At 43.9% G+C, this 24,231-nt stretch overlaps 1 protein-coding gene across 4 annotated transcripts in view; it reads right to left on the reverse strand.

The window, feature by feature from the left end:
* B3GLCT (beta 3-glucosyltransferase) overlaps positions 1 to 24,231 on the reverse strand; it is a 410,530-nt gene that overhangs the window by 40,929 nt on the left and 345,370 nt on the right. For all 4 annotated transcript variants that reach the window (XM_088460254.1, XM_088460251.1, XM_088460252.1 and 1 more), the window contains 3 exons: positions 22,457 to 22,526; positions 20,415 to 20,528; positions 2,967 to 3,066 (listed from right to left, as the gene is read on the reverse strand). In XM_088460254.1, the coding sequence (XP_088316380.1) occupies positions 2,967 to 3,066; positions 20,415 to 20,528; positions 22,457 to 22,526 (284 nt within the window). The remainder of the gene's footprint in view (positions 1 to 2,966; positions 3,067 to 20,414; positions 20,529 to 22,456; positions 22,527 to 24,231) is intronic.

Consider the following 24,231-nt stretch of genomic DNA (forward strand, 5'->3'; position numbering starts at 1 on the left):
TCCGCAGTCTTTGGGTACATCCGCAAGACGAATCAGACACCTCGGAGAATGTGGAGGTTTTACATTAATGTACAGATTTATTTTATGCCTTATCTGTTCTTTAACATTTTATTACATTAATGTAGATTTTACTCTTTGCATGCCTCCCCAACCTTTAAATTATAAGGGAGAATATGACTTGTTAAAGCTCTGGACAAGTACAAAAACACCAGGGAGCATGTTAATTTTAACAGCATTGATACAACCGGAATCGGTATGATTTACCCATGCCCAGCGGTTGGAATCCCGACAGCGGCATCCCGGTAGCGGCATAACGACAGAGGAGGAAATCCCTGATCGTCCTAAGGTAAGTATTGACTAACCTAATTCTACCCCCTAACCCTCCCTTAGGGGTGTCTAACCCTAACCTTCCCCCCCAGTGCCTAACCCTAATCCCCCCACTAAGTGCCTAAACCTAACCCCCCCCTCCCCGCCGCCTAAACCTAAGTCCCCCAGGGGTGCCTAACGCTAAGTCCCCCCCGGGAACCATAAACCTAATCCCCCCCCACCGGGCTATCCGCGCTCGGCACCTGGTGTCCCTTCAATCGGGATACCAGGCGCCAGTCTCCCGGCGTCGGTAAAATGACAGGCGTCTAGATTAAGACGCCTGTCATTTAACCCTTGCCGGGATTAAGCATTCAGGAAGCCGGCTGTAGGGATTAGGTCCGCTGGCTTCCCGACTGCATACCGATGCAACCTATATGCAGAGCCATAACTATAGTAGTTTAGGAAAGTCAACCTGGTAATTTCTGGATATAAGTATTCTGTGATAAAATATATTCAAAACTACATAAATTAAGGGAGAATTTTATGCTTCGTCGTACCTGAGATGTAAAACACTTAAGGTGCATACACACTGGGCGATATTACTGAGCGATTGCACGATTATGACATCGTAATTGTGCAATCGCTCAGTAATCGTGCACTTTTATGTCAGAAACGACCAGCGATGCGCGCTCCCGCTGCCCGTTTCAGACATTGTCCATCGCCTGAACATGCAGGCCAATCTGCTGATAACGATAGATTGGCATGTTCAGGAATGATGGGCTGTGCCTGCACTGAACGACTGATCATTCAGTGCAGACACTAGGTGATCAGGAACAACGGTACGATTACGATGTCGTAATCGTACCGTCTTTCCTGATCGCCCAGTGTGTACGCACCTTAACATAGTTTTTAGGGGATTGATTTTGTATCCATAATGCCTAATCTTTGAGGAGGTTGGGGAGTGATGAAGCTGCATCTGCTATCAAAAGGAGATCATCCACGTCAGGAGAGTTTATGCTCTTCTTTTTCCACTCTGATACATGGATTTTGTGGATTACAACATATTTCACTGGCTAGAGTCTCAGTAGCGCAGGAATCAATGGAGAGAGGGGACACTGTTATAACGATATTGGTCTATAACCCAGTTTTAGAATCTCAACAATATTGCCTATTCTTTTTACAGCTCAAAAGGTTTTATAGCATTGGAGTGTTAGATTGTAAGGGGTGCTGAGGTCCACAAAGATTTCAAGTCTTTGATAATCACCTGGATGTGAAGATTTCAAGTCTGCCAGTCACCTGGACCTCTCATAGTGTAAAAGCGGTCAAAAAAAGTGTGGTGTTCGCACATAGTTTAAGAAAAAGATTGAGCATTAAATAAGGGTTATTCCAGACTCTGGTGTTTTGGAAAAGCTTGGAGAGCTGGTCAATTTGTATAGAAGTTCATAATAATCTCAAAATTCTTTTAGAACTTCAGAAAGATCCTAAGTAGTGTGAATAGTAACTTTAGGGCCATTCAGAGAACATACATACTGTATGTGAAGGGGTGCAGTAAGCGGAAAAGGATTAGACCACCTAGATCTAAGAAAGGGAAGAGGGAAGGAGAGCAAAAAGGGAAGACAGGATGCTAGAGAACCCCTGTAAGACGAATTCCAAGGGAACTCTACACTGGTTTGTGTCTGCGTTATTTTTTATGTTCATATTTCTTAGTGCTATGTTTGGACTGCATTGAATCAAGAAAGAAGAAAATAAAATGTTATTTCCAATTCAGACTATGGCCCTCATTCAGAGCCACTCGCTATTGCGGTCGTTCGTTCTAAAACTAGGGGTGGCTATTCAAATGAACCGTTCGCTGTTTGCGGTCTGTTCACGCCTCTATGTCTGAACGAGCGAACAAAACTTGCGTTCGTTTTTTGGAAAAGTACGCCCCCTGGCCGCTCGCATCCTACGTCATTTCCGCTATTTATTAGATTAATCGAGTACATCGACAAGGGTATGAACTGCTCGCTATTCTTGGGGTTGGTGTTTGCTACCACAATTTTGCGATCAGTTCTGACTATAAAATAACCCAGTGACGTGGTCCATGACGCTGCTGTTTTAAATATGCACACCCATAAAACGCCCGTTTTGACCTTTAAGCACGCCTGCGTTCTGATTTCCACTCCCCATTTTCAAGCACCTTCCCCTGTTACCACCCACATACGCCTCTTTCTGTCACTCAAAATAGCAGGCATTCGCTATTTTGCGAGCACATGAATTTCGGCCGCACTGACTGGTTAGCGCATGCGTATAACGATCCGTACGCATGCGCAGTTGGGCTAACATCGCTCGGAACGAACGAGCGGCCGCTTACGAGCGGCTCTGAATCAGGCCCTATGACCGAACAAGAACGATTTTATTTCACATTTACTAAAATGGTGAACTGACAAATGTGACCTCCACATAAAATGTTGTTAAACCATTAACTGACTGGAGACATTTTATTTGGCGCAATGCATGATAAAAGTATAGACAGAAGCACAAGTTTGTATTTTTCTGGAAAATAATGACTCCAGATGTATGAAGAATAAGAGGCGTTCGAGTGTTGATGGATTGAATTGTCTTAATATAGAAAAGAAAAACACCTGGTGGAAAAAATAAGAAAAAACTGTCCTGTAACATACCTGATTAGTGTATCATCATCCACGATGATCAGCCAACGTTTGTGTGAAATTTTAGACTTTAAAAACCGTTCCAGAATAGCAAACGTTTTTCCACAGTGTCCTAAAAAAAGACAGTTAAATAAAAAAATTACAACCTTTCAAAACATTCTATTGCTCTATATACTGTATGGATTTGTAATGCATTCATGATCACTTGAAGGCATAAAAATACATAAATATATTAACTGGGAAATCCAATAATATTGATGTATTTTTTAATTTGGTATCCTTGTGTGCAGATAATTGCCAACAGGCCTAGACAGTTGCCAAGATGCAACGGGATGCCGGCGCCCTGGATCCCGTTGGTCAAAGGGCCTGATTTAGTAAGGAACGCAGTTGCTTATATGCAGGCAATCGGCCGATTGTTGCACATGCATCGCAATGTGTGTGCGCAAACTAGCCACTGCGATCGGAACTGCGATCGCAGAGGATACGCAGACCTATGGCAGAGTGATTGTCAGGAAGTGCCTTTTGTGGGTGGTGATGGGCGGGTGGTCGGCCGAATGCAGGCATGCCAGTGCAGGGGCATGTATAAATTATCCACTGCAATACCATATACAGCCTGAGATCTCATAGCATGCGCTGAAGCAATTCCAATTCTTAGTGAGGTCTGATCTGCCTTAACTGTGCATATGGGTCCGATGTTACTTGATGTTACCGATTGTTTCGCTATGTTGGCCAAGTATACGGATGTGAGTAAGGGGAAGTGGGCGTCCTTATGTCAGGCTGCGTTCGCAATGTGCATGCAAACTTTTACATAGCACCGCCAATATTAGCAACTGCGTTGCGCACGTTTAAGCAGAATAGAAATCCATGCTGAATCAGGCCCAAAATTCCAACGCCGGCATCCTGACAGGGTTAGGATACAGACACCTGTCGGTAGGTATCCTAACCGTCACCCTCTCCCTACCCTATCCCTCCCTCCTCGATGCCTGAACCTAAACTCCCCCCCTAGTGCCTAACCTAACCTACCTCTCCCCTCACCCTAAACCTCCCACCCTAGTGCCTAACCCTAACCCCTAACACTCCCCCCAACCCCGCTACTTGCAGTCGGGAAGCCGGCCTCAGGATTCTGACAGGTGTCAGAATTCTCGGGGTACTAAACGTATCCCGCCATGCTGGCTGGATGGTAAATCTGCATAATATGTTAGTTTAAATAAAGTAATCTCATTGGTCACAATCAGTAACAGAGAATCCGAATTACTGTTATGGTTATTAAATTATGCTACTGAAAGTGTTAATCTGTTAAAATTTAGCAAAGAATCAGCAATTGCCTTGTATCGGTCTAGCTCAAAACTGAGAATGAAAGCAAATGTTCGATTGGCTGATGACATTTTATGGCAGATTTCTCCTTTGTTAGGAAATTAACTTTCTTCAGCTCTTTCAGGCCAAAAAAACTTTCAAAAATCAAAATGAAGTGAACAGTGGGAATATCTGATTGCATTGCTTGGAAACAAATTAGTGGTTACTTATTTGGGGGAATGCTTTTTCACAATATTTTTTTTTCACATTAAAGGTGTTTTTTATTTTAAGGACTTGTTTGATGTAGTGGACCCTCATACATTTAACCTTACAATCAAATCATGTTTGGGAAAATGTGTTTTGTTAGGTTGAAATTCCAGTTGCTATTTTTTAATCTGTTGTGACTATTCATCTTGGTGTTAGGGCTAAATTCTGAATCATTAGTTAACATGATTTCATTGGCATGGCTGATTGAAAAAGCCATCAAGTTTACAAAATGTTGTGGCACTAAAAACTCATGAATCTTTTACCATGGTTTATTATTTTTGGACAGGTGGACAGTAATATTTTGAATAACCAGTCAATCAAGCTGGATTACCTCGAGTAAAAAACGGGAACATTTTACAAAAACATTTCTATAATCGGAATCCAGATTTAGAGTTTCCTCATTATTTACTACCTATAAATCCTCTTTCGCAAGAAAGCCAAAAGTTACAGCGCAATTTTTCTAAACACACGTGCCAACCTTATTTAATGCAACATTATCAGGAATGTATCAAAAATCAGTACGTTCATACATGCGTCAATCCCTTTTTATAGATTAAACAGATTGCTGGGTATAAGGCTGATCAGAGCAAGCTAGTTTTATAGTGATAATAATATATAGTAAACAACATAAAAAATATGATAATAGATTGAGATACCACAAAATTGTCCCAGTCACATAAAAACACAATTTGACATTACTGAGGCAAGCTTTTCTAAGAGCAGGGAATACAACCAATTAATTCACTATCAACTAGTGATAGTGAACAATATTAAGGGCCGAAAATGCAAATGGTGTATTTAGTGTTATGTGCTCTTTTTAAATGAATGCCTTATATTCAGAATTGCACACATTGATTTAGCATATGAACATGACGTCTGCAGGGGTGTGGCATGTAGTTTGTTTTGGTGGGAGGAGCTGGGTGGGTCAAGCTGTTGAAACATAAATTTGAACACATTGGGGAAGATTCTAGTTAGAGAAATACCTAAGGATCCTCATTTTTGGCATTTAGATGTAGCATATACATGTGTATAGATGTGTATATGTGTTGGATATGGGTTGCGCTATTAACTGAGCTGGCACAGGGTGCATCCGACCCCTGGAGCTGGCCCTGGTCAGAATCCCGACAGCAAAAGGTAAGAAACATAACCCTACCACTTACCACTACACCTCCCCCCCCTAGTGCCTAAACCTAACCTCCCCTCCCCCCTTAGTGCCTAACCCTTATCCCTCCCCCTAGTGGCTAACCCTCAATACTTACCTTCGGGATGACAGTGGTCGGGATTCCGGCACTGGTATTTTGACCTTTGGCATCCTGCACGCTGGAGTGCGAACTACATCCCGTGTATAATATAAGGGCACGGTCGTGCCCTTATATTAAGGCTGCGTGTAAAAAAACTGCAATTCTCTCAAAGAGAATTCCGTAGAGGGGGGCATGGTGTTTAAGGGGCTACACCTCAAAAGCTATTGGGGGTACCGAGCTGAAATTTGGCATGGGCGGGTAGAATTGTTGCTCGGTGTTGCATGCCAAATTTCAGTCCATAAACATAAAAAATTAGAACGTGGGAGTAATCTAAATTTCCAACATTCACACTTTTCTGACATTCTCAATTAGGACCACTTTTCTGCTGTAGTCTATGGTTTTTTTTTGGTGTAACCCTCCTTCTACCACTAAAAGGTCACCAGGTTACTAACACTCATATATTCTACTGTACCCACCCATAACCTCTCTTTAAGTGGTGTACCTTTACTCTATCAGTACCTCCACCCAAGTATCAGTATATAGTCTGGGCCTACTTGGGAAAGCCCTAACACAATGTAATATAGGTATGTGGAGATAGACTCAACATACCGATGTGCCCAGCTATAACGTGGCATCACAGCTTTATCTCTCACGCCATGCATGGCGCGCCACACACCACGCCATGAGTCGCGCCATAAAGAAAGTTTAGTAATGAAAAAAGTCATTACGTGTAATACAACTTTTTGCCCACCAGATGTCACTTTTTCCTAAACTACATAGCTCATGCGCCTGATTTCATTACGTGTAAAACACAATTTTGCCCATCAGGTGTCACTTTTCCTAAACTACATAGCGCATGCGTGTGATTTCCAATGTACCGTACGGTATGTTCTGTATCACCGCCCGATGATTGGTTGACAGAAGCGGTGATTCGGTACACTATATAGTATTACAGCGTTATCTACATGGAATCAGGAATGTACGGTATAATAAAGCGGTAAAAGAATGTCTAATAAAGTTTGAAATCATTAAGCTCTGTATTACCCACTGACTGTGCGGTTGAAATCATACTGTGTTTGCGCAAATGTAAATACTGTCGGCACTGTCCCAGACTTAGACATTATAGAGGTTTCATTACTTTACAAACTACAGAACTCTAGTAATGGGTGAAGCGTGTGGCCTAGCGGTCTAATGCCTAGTCTCACTGCTTCTCCCCTCTTCTTGTTCCGTGGGTTAGAGACCTTGAAAATGTACCGTAAGTACGGTATTAATAAATACAGTACCAGTGGAATTTTCGTTTGTATCACAGTGATACTAAACGAAAATTCCCGCTGGTATTTCCCTTCATTTGTAAATGGGGCACAGAGTGAAAAGTGATAAGATACCAGCCAATCAGCTCCCAAATTTAATTTTTCAAACACAGCCTGTGAGATGACAGTTGGGAGCTGATTGGAGACCCCTGAATCTGTCCGTGACGTACAGTAATAATGTCAGACTTAAAGGGGGCAGGCCCAGCACAGATAAATAGTGTGTACAGTACTGTAGGTTAACATAGATTTGGTCGACAGGCATTAGAAAGGTGGATCAATCAACTTGCCTTTTGTTACTGTAGGTTTATTATACAAACAAGCCATGTCGACCAATAGTGTGTCACCCTTTAGTCCATGTACAGTACTGTAGATTTAATCAGCCTGTCAATCAAATGTCTGCCAGTCATGTCAGTATGTGGTAACAACTGTCAGTCATCGTCAGATACTGTAGCATCCAACACCCTACAGTGCAGTGTACAGTAATGTAGAGTATGTTAGAGTCGTGCATTGTACTGTATTCGTTATTGTACAGTATACTGTAATTCATGTGATTATACAGCAATACTGTACTTACTTCGCCTTATACGCCTCCTGATCCGTTCTAGGCGAGGCCTGTCCCTCCTCAGCAGGTCCGACCACCTGCGCTGCAGTGACCTAACGTTGCGGCGCAGGCAGTAGTGCCTGTGTATTTCCCTGCTTGCACTTCTATATGCGAAAATCGTCGCGCCCTACTAGCAGCCATTTTCAATAGCCAGTGACGCACGTCGTACATCGCACAGCGCATAACGTATGGCGCACGACGACACTAATTCACTCGTTACGGCAGGCGTCTGTGGTGCACTGTAATGTAGTCATAACCGTAGTGGCAAAGTCACAGACAGAAACCACTCTCAGACACAGTCCAAGAGATGTCGCTATAGTGTGTAAGGCAGAGACCGCATCTGCGTAGTCGCATGTTTGCATTTCGCGTTTTAGGTGCACAGTTTGTGATACAGAGCCCTGTCTCTCATTCTATACAGTCCATTCACTACCAGTTTCTGCAGTTATGTAATCACTATTGTGTGGTGCAAAATTCAACGGTACCGTCAGTTTTTAATATACAGTACAGGCACATTCATAGCGGCACACTAGTTGTCCTAGCAGACGGGGGATGGTGTCCTTGGCAATGGTCACTATTTGTAGCATTTTTCAGGACACTAGGGCAGAGCTGACTGCTTACACTAAATGGATTAACAAAGCATCCTTTATTATGGTAATGAGAGGCTCTTGCTTGCTTTGGGGGAAGGGACCTGATGCACTGTGTATGACTCTCGGCCTACTGGGCATGCACCAGAAATCCCATCGCAACCCTCCTACTGGGCATGCGTCCGCCAGAGATGGAAATTCAACAGCATACCGACTGCAGTAATACAGCCAACCAACTGCGCACGCTCAGTGATGATCTTCCATACACCATGGCATAGCGCTACATGGCGTATGGCTTGGCGCCACAGATCCCATTGTACAGGTACCCCCTCCATTTCTAATCCATCGCAGATGGCTGACAGCCACCATAGCGCCAACCGTGTAATACAGAGAGCTCTCTCTCATTCAGATCCCCCTACTACCGTACTTAGTGTGCAAGGTTGGAAGAGCATCACCATTGTCATGAGTTTGCGATGCAACGCTATTTTGCGCTTCAAACGCACAGTCAGCTTTGAACACAGAGAGCTCTCTCCCAGACAAAAACCACTCTCAGACACAGTCCAAGAGACGTCGCTATAGTGTGTAAGACCGAGACCGCATCTGCGTTGTCGCATGTTTGCGTTTCAGGCGCGCAGTTTGAAATACAGAGCCCTCTCTTGGCGCTACAGATCCCATTGTAACCCCTCCACTGGGCATGCGCATGAAATCCCATTGTAACCCCTCGAAGCAGACAGCCACCACAGTGCAGACATTGACGAAAGTTTTGCACTATTTAAACACACAATCAGTTTGTAATGTCTTACTTTTAAGCAGCCTTTTAAACAACAACACTACAGTATTACAGTACAACACTACTAAAGTAGTTTCACTATAGTGTCCAGAGCAGACAATGCCAATAAAAAAAAATATACAGTATACGGTACGGTATATTCTTTTCCAGGGATCGAACCCGGGACCATAATTCTACCAAAGTGATCACCTAACAACTAGCCCACACGACAGCTACAGTGAACCGCACAGAGCGGCCTCATCCTTGTGCACTCCTCCCGCTGCTGTTTTTAATTAAAAAAAAAAATTGTCATACTGTAATTCATCCCATCTCAGTGAAAGCTGTGCGTGCATCTCATTAATCTACAGTATCGGTTATACCGTGATAACACGGTTATACCGTGATAACAACTCGGGTAACTTCTCTACTGTTCAGTTACTGCACCGTATGTACAATACTGTACAGGTACAGTATGTGCAGTGATTTGCATCCTCTTATAAGATCTTACTGTACGGTACAGTACTGTACTGTATGTACATTATGTGACATTAAAAATACAGTATTGGTTGTGCGAACATGCAAATGCTGTGAATGTGATATCCATCCAATTTACTGCCAGTTTAACAGTATGGCATTCAGTACAAGGCATTCAGTACAAATTACAACAGTGGACCACTCGCCACCCAGCGGTTAAGCACTGTATTACATGCCGTAGCATATCCTTCGTTGAAGAATACCACGGTATGCCACAAGTCCATGGCGCGACTCACCCCACGCCATGAGCAACAAAATAGCTGGGCAGATCGGTATATGTATATTTTTAACACCTTTGATACCACTTACTCTATAATCCGGGTACGGCTCAACGGATGCTAAAGCTTGAATTTTATTGTTACAGATCATCAGATTCCATGACAATAACTTCCATAGCAACTGGTTTTGTGTCATAACAAATTAACATTTATTGTTAATATATAGTTATTAATAACCGAGAATCACAGCTACTTTACATATACCTATCTTATTCTCCGTTTTACAAAATTATTTCTTACACCTCTAACTATATTATGTCAAATAAGAACATATTACAATTTATAGGATTCGTAGCACTGGTACCAGAAGAACACATAACTACTACAGCTGTATTTATATATGCATATATAGTTTTACTAACTTTAAAAAGTGTTCTAGTTGAACGTTCACAAGTCCTTATCTCCAATCAATATATAGCTATATATTAAGTATGGATCCTGAAGGTTCTGACTGGGCTGTGTTAAAAGGTAGCAATTACTCCAACTGGTCACTATATGCGGGTGTTGCATGTGTTATACTGAGTTTGTCAGCCAGAAATATAATGGAGGTCTCTCCGGATGAATCCTTTGGTAATTTTAATAACTGACCATTAGTTTGTACACATACGGAGAGCAAGTACTATACTGCAGTGCTTCTTATGGCAGTTAGTATTGAGTGCACTGCATTGCAGGAGTTCTCTTCACTCTACCAACTATCAGTCCCCTCTAATTGGCTTCCGATCAGGCACTACTACTGTCACGCCCCTTCCCCAGCTCATTACTCCGGAGCTGTAGGTAGACAAATATGCCTGACACTGTGGTATTTGTCTATGAGAGTGCCGTGCATGATACCCACTGTTAGCAGGGTGCTGCTGCCGCTGCTAACTTATCCATCAGGAGCCTTGCTCTCTCAGCTTCCCATCATGCCCCCTGATGACTGCTGCTGCTGAGCTGTCCTATAGGAAACTGCCTCTGACTGTTCTACCTACTATACTGGACATGCCCCCTCACAGCCTTTTTTTCCTAGCACCACCCAGCAACCAGGCAGCTTCACCTTCACTCCGGCTCTCCCTGTGGTGCTCAGCCTTGGAGGGTTGCTGGCCACACCCCCTCTCCATATACACGGACTGACAGCGGTATGGTGAGCGCTGCTCTGCCGCTCCGTCCGCTGCCTCTCAGGTAGGGAGAGTTCCCCTGCCCACTGGTCTCCTCCTGCGGCAGCTCCCTCTCCGGCTCTGCCCGTCTGTGCCCGTCAGCTCATCGCCGCTCACTGGCTGCCTGGGTCACAGGAGGACAGGCACTGGAGGGAGGGATCAGCAGACTAACTCCCAGTCTGCTGGCAGCTCCTTTTATGTCTCTCTGTCCCTGCCCCTCTTTTCCTGACAGGAACCCAACCACTCCCAGCCATTATCACTCCGCCTCATTCTTCTCCTGTGCATGTGCTTCTCATACATTGTGCACATCCTCACCACAGGGAAAAAAGTACCACATAAATTTATATGTAAATACATAAAAAAAAAAATATATATATGTATATATATATCATGAACTACAATACTCCATTATAAATACATGACACACACATACATTTTACCTCAAGAACTGTGACTGCAGTACACATATATTTACCTCATATATGTACTTATTAATATAGTATGTTATTTAACCCTTAACAGGGTTACATTGGGAAGGCATAACTCAGGGTAGGGGGCAAATTTAGACTTGTAGTTTGTTTTATTAGGTAGCTATTGTTCCAGGCTACGTGCTTTTGGGGTTCAGGTAAATTATAAAGTTACAGTTTTTAAACTATTACCTCAAGAATGCGCCATTGAATAGATAGGACTTTTCAACTTGTTGCACAGCCGCAGTAGGAGCCTCCAGCAGATGTATTCACTGTGGCTTCCCTTGGGTGCAGCACGATGGCTGTCTTTTGTGGGCGGTAGCAGGGTCCGGGTCGAAGGAACGGGTCGTTTGCTGCGACCGGGATGCGGGGGAGAGGGGGTAGGGGTTAGCGGGCGTTAGCTGTGGCCGGGAACCGGGGACGGTAGCCATACCTCCCAACATGACCCTCTCCAGGAGGGACACAATGCTCTGGTCCTGGACTTCCCTGGTAAGAGGTGGGGCTGCAGGGCAGTCCAAAATTCAAAGAGGGGAGCTACACCAACTGTCATTTCACACGCTGCCAAACATCACTGGCTGGGATTCACTGGCAGTTGGTGTGACTCCCCTATTTGAATTTTGGGCTGTACTGCATCCCCGCCCCTGGAGCCGCCACCAATCATAAATTACCAGGGAAGTCCAGGACCAGAGCATTGTGTCCCTCCTGGAGAGGGTCATGTTGGGAGGTATGCGGTAACTGGCATTAGCGGCGGCAGTGTAGCAGGCATTAGGACCCGGGTGAGGTAGCAGAACACAGATGCATGCAGATGTTCCCAGATTGGAACATGACAGCTCTTCTATTGAAGTTGCATCATCATGTACTGGTCCCTCTCCTTCACCTTTCTTCCCTCATGTCAGTGTCTCCCCTGTGTTTTTTGTTAATATGAACTTGGTATTACAACCTAATTTTGATGAGATATTGACTTTTAGGCAAATAATAAAATTTAGGGAATATATACAATACTCTTTCAATATTCACAACTTGTTGCACAAAGCCATGTTGATTTATTTTACGTCAATGTAACAATTAGTATTGAAAAATTTTGTACACATGAGAAAACTAATGTACTGTAATACAATATTTATTGCAAAATAAAAAGAAAAAAAAAAAAAAATCTAAACATAAATGTGTGCTGACACAGCTGTGCAATTCATGATACGTCAATATGCAAAAAGTACACTTTGTTTTGCCAGGAAGAGATAATAAAATGATATTTAACATGTGTAAAGTGTTAAAGTGTGCATTTACAAGGGTGTTCCCTGGTTTGTGAGCAGATGCAGAGTATGTTTTCTGGTGTAAGACTAAGTGAAAGGGGGTTGGATGTTGGTGTAGTTCTAGACATGCCCCCTCTGAAGTTTGGTCATTCATTGTTTGGCTATGGTGGCATACACTGGGCTAACACTTACAGGCAATCCCCATGTATATCCCCTATTAAGGTAGCTCAGTTGTAGCAGTAGCTTTATAGCACTGCTCATGGCTCAGTCACATGAAAACATGATTAGAAAGCCTAATATTATAAATGTTAAAGTTTTTTGTCAGAAAACAGTCCTTAAACTGGGCTGAATGCAAGTCAATTTTGCAGAAGTAATTCATGAGCATGTGCACGTACAGGCAATGCCAAGTCATATGCAACTCAGTCATCTCCACTTGCAGCTGAAGGGGTGTAACTGGGTGGTAATGGGGTGTTAGCAGCGAGGACGTGTCGATGAAATCGCAGGCTACACAGAGTTGTACGTATGCGTAATTCTACCTGTTTTCAGGTGCAACAGGAATCGTTATAGATTGAAAGATCTGCAGTAAAAAGGTAGGAAATGTCTAGATAGACTCCAGGAGGTAAATTTACTAAAGTGAGAGTTTTTAGAAGTGAGTTTTAAAAGTGATGTTGCCCATAGCAACCAATCAGATTATAGCTACTATCTTCTAGAAGGTGCTAGTTAAATGTTAAGTAGAATCTGATTGGTTGCCATGGACAACATCACTTTTAAAACTCCCTTCTAAAAGCTCTCACTTTAGTAAATTCACCTCCAAATGTTAGACAGGCAATAGGTCGACAGGGACAAAAGGTTGACAGGGACAAAATGTAGACATACTAAAGGTTGACATGTAAGAAAGTCGACAGGTACAATGGTCGACATTGTCAAATGGTCGACATGAAAATGGTCGACATTTCTTTTTTTTTCTAACCCTAATCTTCACCCTAACCCAAACCATCCCCCCTTGGTGCCTAACCCTAACCGTTGGGGTAAGTGCCTATCCCTAAAAAAACTAAAAAATCATGTGTCAACCATTTTCATGTCGACCCTTTGACCCCATCGACCTTATCACGTCGACCTTTAGTGTGTCGAACTTTTGTCCCTATCGACCTATTGCGTGTCAAAAATTTGGTGTCTATCAAGACATTGTCTACCTTTTTACTTTAGATCTTTAGACCGGATACCATAGGAATAGGGCTTGGTGCAAATGCACATCAATAATGAGGACGGGTATGAAACCAAGCGGGCAGATAGGGGTGGTCCGACCGCAGAGACGTTCCGGTCACGCAAAGTAGGAGCTACACTACATCAGCCCCGAAATCTGCAATAGAGAAAGTTGGTATCCTTTGTTTATGAGAATTGTATTAAATATACCCAGTATAAGTACCATTCACAAGTAATGGAAAGATATTGAAAATGGAAGTGAAATTGGACAAGACAGAAAAGTTTGATCAATATCTCAAGTGAAATACAACGTAGCTCTGTACCAATAACTATAATTCACTTTGGAAGAAAAATGAATTGCATTATAATGGTATTTTACAATTGTGAGGTACTCCAGGCAGAAGTAATATCACATCGCAGTAGGATAGCCTAATGCATTAAAATCGATAGTACTATATAAAAGGTAATTGAATAACATAAGTCCTAGTAAGCAACTGTGTCAGGGAGAATCTGGCTCAGTTAATTTATAATACTAGAACAAGCGAAGCAGAAATGCAGCTGCTTTATGTCTTATTGGAATATATGGGGATTCTTCTCTGAAAAAAATAAAATAAGTTTCAATACGTTGAGTAGTATATAAGTAAAATTAACTTTGTAACAAGACACTAACATAGAAAGATCATATGTAGCATTATCGTCAAGGTTCATTTGCAAAGCGCCACAGATTCGGTAGCCTGGACAGCTGCCAAACAAACCATGGAAAGTGCATAAACAATTTAAAAAAAAAAACGACATAATAAAAAAACGAATATGTGCAAAAGCAGCAAATAGCGAAACTAGGGTAATCAGTCTGTATCCTCTAAAAAACCTAACTGGCCCGGGAATCAATATAGAAGTGTATTAATAGCCCTAATAAAAGTAATTAGGGATCTTATATTGAGTGAAAGGGCTGTTATATGCATATTTGCATAAGAATTGAAAATTATATAAAGCAGTGTCTAATTGCTGTAGTTAAATTGGGGGTACAAAAAAAATAGGCCAGCTGCAGCCTCCTGCAATCCTAAAAACACCTGTCCCACTCCTTAGAGCACCCCAAAATACCTAACCCAGAACTTTAGCCTCATTTTCAAAACTTTTTGCATTTTCACCCCAAAAATGACATACCTTTTTTAGGGGGTATTAAGATAATTTGCCTAATTAGTCGTTGGGGGGGGGGGGGGGGGTGCCCAAAGGGTTCTTAATTTTTACTCAAAAATAGAAAAATAGGGATTTTGCTACTTTTTTTCTCCTGCCTTTGGGTGGAGAAACTGTTTCACCTGTTTTTGCCTATGGAGTTTTCGCACATGCGAAAACATCCTGGAATTGAATAGGGCGATACCTAGGAAAGTAGCGAAAACATTGCATAGGCAAATGTTTTTCGGTCAATGTTTTTCGCTGATTGCGGCTTTTCGTCTCTACTTGAATATGGGTCTAAGTCGCAATCAGGGGCTTGTTAGCAACTTTTAGCCTGTGGGGCAAATGCATGCAGGTGGCCCTGGCAGAGGAGTAGCATGTAGCCAGGGTGCCCGAAGCACGTGCGTGCTTAGGCATCCCCCCTCAAGTGTTCCAGGAAGGAGGCAGGTCCATATGGAATTAATGTAAAGTAAAAATAAAGATATGGGACAGCCCCCTGTAGTGGTGCCCATATGCAGTGCCCCCTGTGCCCCAGGAGAGGACCACCTTATACAGGTCACCAGTAGTGATCCTCCTATACAGTGCCCCTTATACAGTGCCCCCAGTAGCGGTCCCCCCTGTGCAGTGCTCTTGTGCCCCCAGTAGTAAGCTTCTTATATAGTGCCCCCAGTAGTGGTCCCCACTGTGCAGTGCCCCTTGTGCCCCCAGTAGTAAGCCCTTTATATCCCCAGTAGTGGCACCCCCTATGCAGTGCCCCCAGCAGTAGATCCCCCTCCTTGAGTGCCCCCAGTAGTGCTCTCCCCCTTGTAGTTCCCCCAGTATTGCTCTCTCCCCCTTGTAGTGCCCCCAGTAGTAGTCCCCCCCTATGTAATGCTGTAATGCCCCCAGTAGTAATCCCCCCCTTGTAATGCCCCCAGTAGTAGCCCCCCTTGTTGTGCGCCCATTAGTAATCTCCCTTGTAGAGCCCCCAGTAGTGCTCTCCCCCTTGTAGAGCCCCCAGTAGTAGCCCCCCCTTGTAGTGCCCCCAGTAGCGCTCTCCCCCTTGTAGTGCCCCCAGTAGTAGTCCCCCCTCCCACAGTACACACACATGTTATAAAAAAGAACAAAAACACTTACCTGAATCCTCGCTCCCGCTGCCGCCATCCGCTCCTCCGTCTGTCCTCCAGGCTCCCGGGGCTGGCCGCTCTGCATTATGGGAGAGACGTCATATGACGTCATGACGTCTCTCCCATTACCCACTGCAGGAGCCGGAAGATGCAGTGTGCGCAGCGGCAGTCAGTGAGAGTCTGACAGACTCTCATTGGCTGCCACTCAAAACAAACACACAGCTGCCGGAGCCAGCGGCTGTGTGTTTGTCAGGTACTGTGTAGTGCTGACCGAACTCCGTCCGGTCAGCGTTACACGCGTGGTGCAGTCTGTGTCACAGAGACACAGACTGCCCGTGGCCCACATGGCGCTGTGGCTCGGGGGGCACATGGCACCCTGCCCCCCAACCCAGCCTGCCACTGGTCGCAATGCCTCTTTTTCGACTAGAACACACCAGCAGACTGCACTGATTAATGTGATATGTGACACTTTTATATCTGTGTGCGACTGAGTCTCTGAATCTGTATAAGAAGTGCTACAATGTAGCAGCGGCAGCTTTTTTCAGGTGCACACAGATATACAAGTGACACATATCAAATTAATCAGCACAGTCTGCTTGTCCGTCCTAGTCGCATTGCGACGAAGACGCATTTTCAGCAAATAAAGATGCACGGACTAGCATGGGACCTGGCGGCTCACTCACGCCAGGCAAGTCACGCTGCATGGTGTATTAAGGCTAGATGTATGAGGACACACCTGTATTGTATGTTATGAAGGCCTTACCCTTCACCTATGGAAACTCTATTACCAAGGGGCATGTTGCCTTAATGCAATCCTAGGGCCAGCGTGAGTGCGAGGATCGGGACAGGGAGCATGTCCATATCACAGAGGGGACATGTCTGTGTTATGGAGAGGTGTGGACACACCTGGGGTGTACATAAAGACTGAGGCTGTTCCTTATCCCTCTGCAATCACACTTTTACGGTCACCTACCAATGGAGTGTGCTGCACCCATTCACTGCTGCTCTGCCTTTATAAGTAAGCTTGTACTCCATGCTCCTATTGTTATCACTTTAATATTTTGTGAGATTGTATCCTAGTAACAAGCAGTTAATAATAAAAGTCAATATTAAGAGAAACAGCGGGCATCCCTGTGTGGGCTCATTACAGGTGTGAATGGTTGAAGATTAATCTCATTATCTCTACTGTCTCTTTGGAAGATAGGCAGATCTGAAGAGCAATATTCCTGTCAAACATGTTCCCTAGAACCTGCTTTATAGAAGGGTAGCTATTTCTATAACTATCCACATGCCTTTGATGTGTCCAATGAAATGAATAAGTGTGGGGAGCTGGCAATGACTAGGATCCACTGTTCAGTGTATTATGTAACTCGTCTACCCGGAATGAAGCCAATATGATTCCGGTCATTGCAGCAAGTCTGGATGTTAATATTTTTGCACATGCAGCAGCTTAGAGTCACCGGTTAGGAGAGATATGGGTTGGCATCTGGAGCAATCATTTAAGCCTTCTTTAGGCTATAATTCTAGCCTCCAGGGTTGGTTAGGGAAAAGTGTTGTCTTTTAAAATGCTTCCTAAAAGATAAACATAATGGAGGGCTACAGATTTTGCCTGAAAGTCCTGCAATAAGCCCACAAAGTTTTTTTTATTTTTGTGGATTCTGATCTCCTATTTCCTCAGCACAGATTTCCTGCTCTAGGAATTCTAGTGCTTGCTGGCTTAATTTACGTAACTTACAATGAGATACAAATTCTGGTGTTAGGACTTCTATATTACTACATGAAGGCTTTCACTCTACTTTAAAATGTACACTACAGATGTGTCCACATACACCTATCCTTTATGTGCCATATGGCACGAGACGCATGGAGCCACCCATGGGGAGCTATTCCCATATTGTGTACGATTTCCTCACTGTTGCGTCTTTGGGCCTGATTCAGAAATCTACGTTCTGCCGCTATTTTTACAGTTGAGCGATTATCGGTAAACGAAGCATGTATCTAAGTCGCACTGTGCATGCGTCAAGGTACATTACTGAAGTCTACTAATAAAAAAGGAAAATCACAAAATAAAAAACAGAACAATACAGTTACACACAGTGGTGGTTTTTACCTAGGGGCTGCGGGACAGCAGCCCCCCCAGCAAAGTCCACCACTCGCAGGGATGCCTAGCAGTGGTAGTGACTTCCCATTGGAAGCACTCCCTCCTGATCACAGCCAGACAGGTAGTCCCAGGGGGAGGTGTTTTCTCCCCCTGGGACTGCCAGTCCTGACTGCAATAGCATGGGAAGCCACTCCAATGCCATTACGGCAGCCCTACCTGACTTCTAGGGGCTTGCAACTCATGCAGCCTCTATAAGCCTGCCTGTCTGCTGGCAACTCCAGGCTTAAGCCATGTCCCATCATTTAGGCCCCGACCCTCACGGCCGCTGAACTTAAGCCTAGCCTCCTGGTGACATTTGCTGTCAATCATCAGGATGGCAGGGAAGAGAGGGCTGCATACAATGCAGCCTTTGGCCTATGATGTGCAGCCCCCCCATCCAGAAAGGTTAGGAGCCGCCACTGGATACACATATACACCATGTTAACAAAAGATATTTGACACCCCCCGCGCAAGGTTTCTGCAAGAAAACTTCATAGGGTGGCCCATGCACTTGCAGTTCTAGGAAAACAACACATGTTTTTATTACGATGACAATGCCCCCTGACATGTTTCTCGGGGCCTGGCTGGTCTGGTATACAGAAAATTGGGTAACCCGGATGGACTGGTCAGTTCAGAGTCCGGATCTTAAACCCACTGAGAACCTCTGGGACGAATTGGACCGACTGGTGTTTTCTAGGCCGGTCGACCTTCCGCAGTGTCACATTTCATTTGACCTTAAAATCTCTTCCTTGGAGTCCATCTGGGGGATGCCATTACTTCTGGGTTATGCATAGTGAGGTGTGGCATCGGACGCTAGCTAAATGAAAACTAGCTCCCACCCCCTTATATAACCCCTTCCATCCTAAGCGCAGTCTTGTTTTTAGTGCCTTGGAGTAAGGCACTGGCTAGGTCCTAACTTTTAGTTAGGTTTTATTTCTTTATCTTGATGTTTGGTTTGGGTGCTTAGCTCCTGGCAACTGGCGACAAGCACTAACAGAGTGGGAGTTATATAGATTAGAGGTCTGTGTGAACCGTTAAAGACAGCCCAAATTACGCTCTGAATCAGGGCGTTTTTTTTTTTTATTGGAGCCGGCCACCTGGCCGCTTGCTAAGCTTTGGGTGACCACCCACAGCTTTTGCGAGCGGCCAGGTGATGGTCGCGATGGTCTCGACCATTGCGACCATCGGGCTTGCGATGAGACCCTTGTGGTAGGATCTCGTCTGCCGCAAGCCCCAGTGAGCTTCCAGCTCTAATAGAGCCGGAAGCTCACCACTGACATCACTCGTGATGTCAGTGGGGCCGCCCCCAAACGGCAGGCGTTCCTTCAGCAATGCCTCCATTTGCACAGCCACCCCCCCTCCCCGCCTACAAAACGGGGCTAGCTGTCAATCAATATCGACAGCCGCCCCGTCTTCTAGTGAGCCCAGGAGTGACTGAGCTGCCGTCGCTCGCTGCGGCTCGCGCATGCGCAGTGGGGGACCATCGACCCACTTGCGAGCGCTGTGCACTCGCGAGCGGGTCTGAATCAGGCCCATAGTCCCTAGGTCTCTCTCCATGCCAGACACACATCTGAGGGGGCCGCTGTCAAAAAGAAGGGTAGTTTGTTACAGAATGTGTAAAGACCTTATTGCCATTATGTACTGGTTCCTGGAATTCTGACTTCCCATTAGGACCTGGCACCTGCTGGTATTAGAACACACTTATGAATGTAAAAATTGTGAAGCTTATAATGGTTCCAATTTGGGGTCCAGACATATAGTGTGGATCTAATGAGGGATGGAGTTCTAAAATGGACTGTTGAATGTGCTTGCATGCTAAATCAATGCTATATGATTTTTAGCAGACTCTGCTAAAAGAGATCCCCAGCACAGAACAAGCTAGAAGCTGGCACTTTGCAAGAATAAAAAGCATGTTTATTCTGATTCCAGCAAAAGGACTGTCAGAAAAAAAAAAGGCATAAACTATCTCAAGAAGCGGGCAGCAGTCCTGTGAAAGGCGTAACAATGTTTATTTAACTTGTAATTCATTTAACTTTCCTTAACACTAGATCATATAGATATACACGATTGTGTAATGTCAGCAGTGTGACTCTAAATGTAAACCTTACCTCTTTCAACATTCGGTATCCCTAAATCTATTGTTGGTATTGTAGTGTCTGTATGATCACTGTAATATTCAAGGTGTACAGCATTCATTTCCCAAGTCTTCTTAACCACAGGTACTGCGAATAACCAAAGAGAAATGTGTTTTATAATAAAAAAAAAAAAAAGGGGAAAAACAAAAAAATGTCAAGCAGGGTGATCATTAAGGTCACAATGATAGTGCAGTACAAGGGTGAAATACACTGATCATTTCATAGAAATAAAATGAACATCTAAAAATTAACTACAGTATCTAAGATCAGGGTATCTCCTACATGACCAACAAAATCCCACTGGAAAAAATGCAAAAACGCTCTACAAACCACGGCAAACATAAATGTAAAACAAATATGATTGAATGTTTATTTATACATCTTAGAACAAATACAAAGGATATAATTCAGTGGTATCAAAAATGCAGAGAGACTTCATCTGCTGCCCCCAGCACGGAACCCAGTTCAGACATATTCTCTGTCTTTGCCTGCAGATGAATCCACATATACCCAGCCACAATATGCAATGCGGCACGTGACATATGGTGCGAGTGAGCTGCGACAAGTGGTGGTAGTGACTTTTTTGCTTGACAATGCATCTTTGTCGCAATCAGATGCGACAAAACCGCTTCACGAGATTGCACTGATATGCAACACTTGTATATTTGTGTGCAACTGACTCTTCATACTAAGATCAATGGAACTTGGCGTGAAAAAAGCATCATACAGATGTGTCCTGCTACATCTTTGCCAATTGCGATACAAAAGTGCGCACGCGATTACCCACAGCAACATACGCTATGCCACACACTGCGACCGCACCATGCATTCCTATGGCGGCGCGGGTGCGAACGCAGTGCGCGTATCTGCTCGTGGGCACATGCCTCGCGCCATGCGTGGTGCGATTTGCTGCTTACACATAAAAGATGTAGCAGAACACATCTATATGTTGCCCATAGCAACCAAACAGATTCTACTTAACATTTAACTAGCACCTTCTAGAAGATAATAGCTAGAATCTGATTGGTTGCTATGGGCAACTTCTCCAATTCTAAAAACTCTCACTTTTGTAAATTTACCCCTTAGACTCAGTCGCACACAGATATACAAGTGTCACACATCAAATGAATCAGTGCAGTCTCGTGAAGCGGTTTTGTTGAATTGCGAATAAGACGCATTTTTGGGCAAAATAGACACTCGACGCAAGCAGAGTTGGATGTGACCTGGTATGCAGAGGACGGCTGTTTGGTGGGACTGCAGCAATAGTGTATGAAGATACATCTGTATTTCACTTAGGAAGTGACCAAGATCTGGGAGGGTGGTATACTCTTCTGCTAGTCCGGCAGACCGCTCCAAAACTCAGGAGGCTCCCAGACATTTCATATACTGTGGGAAGGTCTTTGTGGCATGTGGGCTGATCTGAGAGGCATGTGCGATGGACTGGGTGGCATGCCAGGGTATTTGAGGAGATCAGGGTATTTGAAGAGATCAGAGTGGCATGTGGGAAGTTTTGGAGTACATGTGGATCTGAGGGCATATGGGGGGGGGCATTTTATGGAATTTGGGGTCTTATTGCTTGCATTTTGTGGCAAGTGGGGAAGTCTGAGTGGCATGTGATTAAATTTTGGAGCAAGTGATGAGCAGGTGAGAGTATTTTGGAATGGGTGTTGTGGGGTGCCAAGGTCATTTTAGTATTTTTTTTATTTTAAAATTACTCATGTTTCCCTTTTTTAAAGTTTGGGGGGTGCACATGCAACTCTCGATGAATGTCAGATTGCCCAACACTGTTATAGTTTGACTGTTTCATATGTAATAACATGTTGTGCATGAATAGTTTTATCACATATGAAAACGTACCTCCTATGCCTTCGTCTGTGTATTACTAAAAAAATGTAAAAGAAATCCAGCTGCAATATGAAGGCCGGTTAATCCTTAACTAAAAAAAAAGAAATTATAAACGAATTCTGTAACAAATGAACAATACACAACATACGGTTCCATATAAGGAAACATACTTCTATCTTTGTGAAACTTTCTGCATGTTTTCACAGCCACAAATATATCCTCGTTCTTCACTGCTTGGCCCTAAAACAAAGAAAAATAAGTTAGCTTACTGCATATACTGTATATTAAAATTAACTTTTAAGTGCAAACTATAGAAGGGAACAACGTCACAAATGTAATGTAAAAATATCTAAAATACTAATACATTTTTGCTGATACTAGTAAAAAACAAATACAGATGTGCCATGAGTTGTGCCATACACTACGCCATGAGTCGTGCCATACACTACGCCATGAGTCGTGCCATACACTACGCCATGAGTCGCGCCACACAGAAAGTTTCGATGTATAGATAAAAGTAACCTGTTCATTGGAATTTATGCTTCACACCTTAACTTATCAATGTAAGTTATACAAAGCGCATTAAATGGAATACATTGATTTCACTATTTCCAACAAATAAACAGTCCACATTTTTCACATATTACGGAAATGTCCATTATTACATATAGGGATACTAAGCAAACAACACTTTACAGAAGAAGCAGCTGAGGAATATGCATTAGGCTTACTGCAGAAAAAACACTGACATCTGGACTTGGGATTTATTGGGATTTAAGGCCAGACCTAGATAAATGTACAGCCTATTCTGCAAGGTTATCTTGATAATGGGACTGCCAGGGGAGTATCTATAATGGGCGCAGGGTGTGTGGGGCACGCACAGGCCCACATCGCACACCATGCACCCATATAGTCTTATATTTACCTGTCCGTAGTCTCTAAAGTGCTGCTCTGCAGCGCCAAGGCAGCGCTGCAGAGCAGCAAAAATCACTGGAAAAATGGCGGCTGGCATTTTCCCGGTGAATTGCACATGCGAAGTACTGCTGTCCCCGGGAATAGTGCAGGCACCATTTTCTTGGAGATCCGCGCATGCACGGTAGATTCTGGCACTAAGCCAGAATCTACTGCACCGCGGCACTGGGATGCCGACGGTCTAAATAGAGGCACAGGAATCCTGAAAGCGGTGGGATCCCGGCTCCAGCATCCCAACTGCCGGCATCCTGAAGGTAAGTATTGTGGGTTAGGGGAGGGTTAGGTTTAGGGGGTAAGCACCAAGGGGAGGAATAGGGGTAGGCACAAAGGGGGAAGAGTTACAGTCAGGTCCATAAATATTGGGACATTGACAGAATTTTCATATTTTGGCCTCTATTCACCACCACAATGGCTTTGAAATGAAACAAACAAGATGTGATTTAACTGCAGACTTTTAGATTTAATTTGAGGGTAATTACATCCAAATCAGGTGAACGGTGTAGGAATTACAACGGTTTCTATATGTGCCTCCCACTTTTTAAGGGGCCAAAAGTAATGGGACAAACTAATCAATCCTAAATCAAACTTTCATTTTTTAATACTTTGTTGCAAATCCTTTGCAGGCGATTACAGCCTGAAGTCTGGAACGCATAGACATCACCAGACGCTTGGTTTCATCCCTGGTGATGCTCTGCCAGGCCTCTACTGCAAATGTCTTCAGTTCCTGCTTGTTCTTGGGGCATTTTCCCTTCAGTTTTGTCTTCATCAAGTGAAATGCATGCTCAATCGGATTCAGGTCAGGGGATTGACTTGGCCATTGCATAACATTCCACTTTTTAACCTTCAAAAACTCTTTGGTTGCTTTTGCAGTATGCTTCGGGTCATTGTCCATCTGCACTGTGAAGCGCTGTCCAATGAGTTCTGAAGCATTTGACTGAATATGAGCATATATTATTGCCCGAAACACTTCAGA

Source organism: Taudactylus pleione, unplaced genomic scaffold (genome assembly GCF_031769625.1).
Source record: "Taudactylus pleione unplaced genomic scaffold, aTauple2 ptg000043l, whole genome shotgun sequence".
NCBI classification, from domain to species: Eukaryota; Metazoa; Chordata; class Amphibia; order Anura; family Myobatrachidae; genus Taudactylus; species Taudactylus pleione.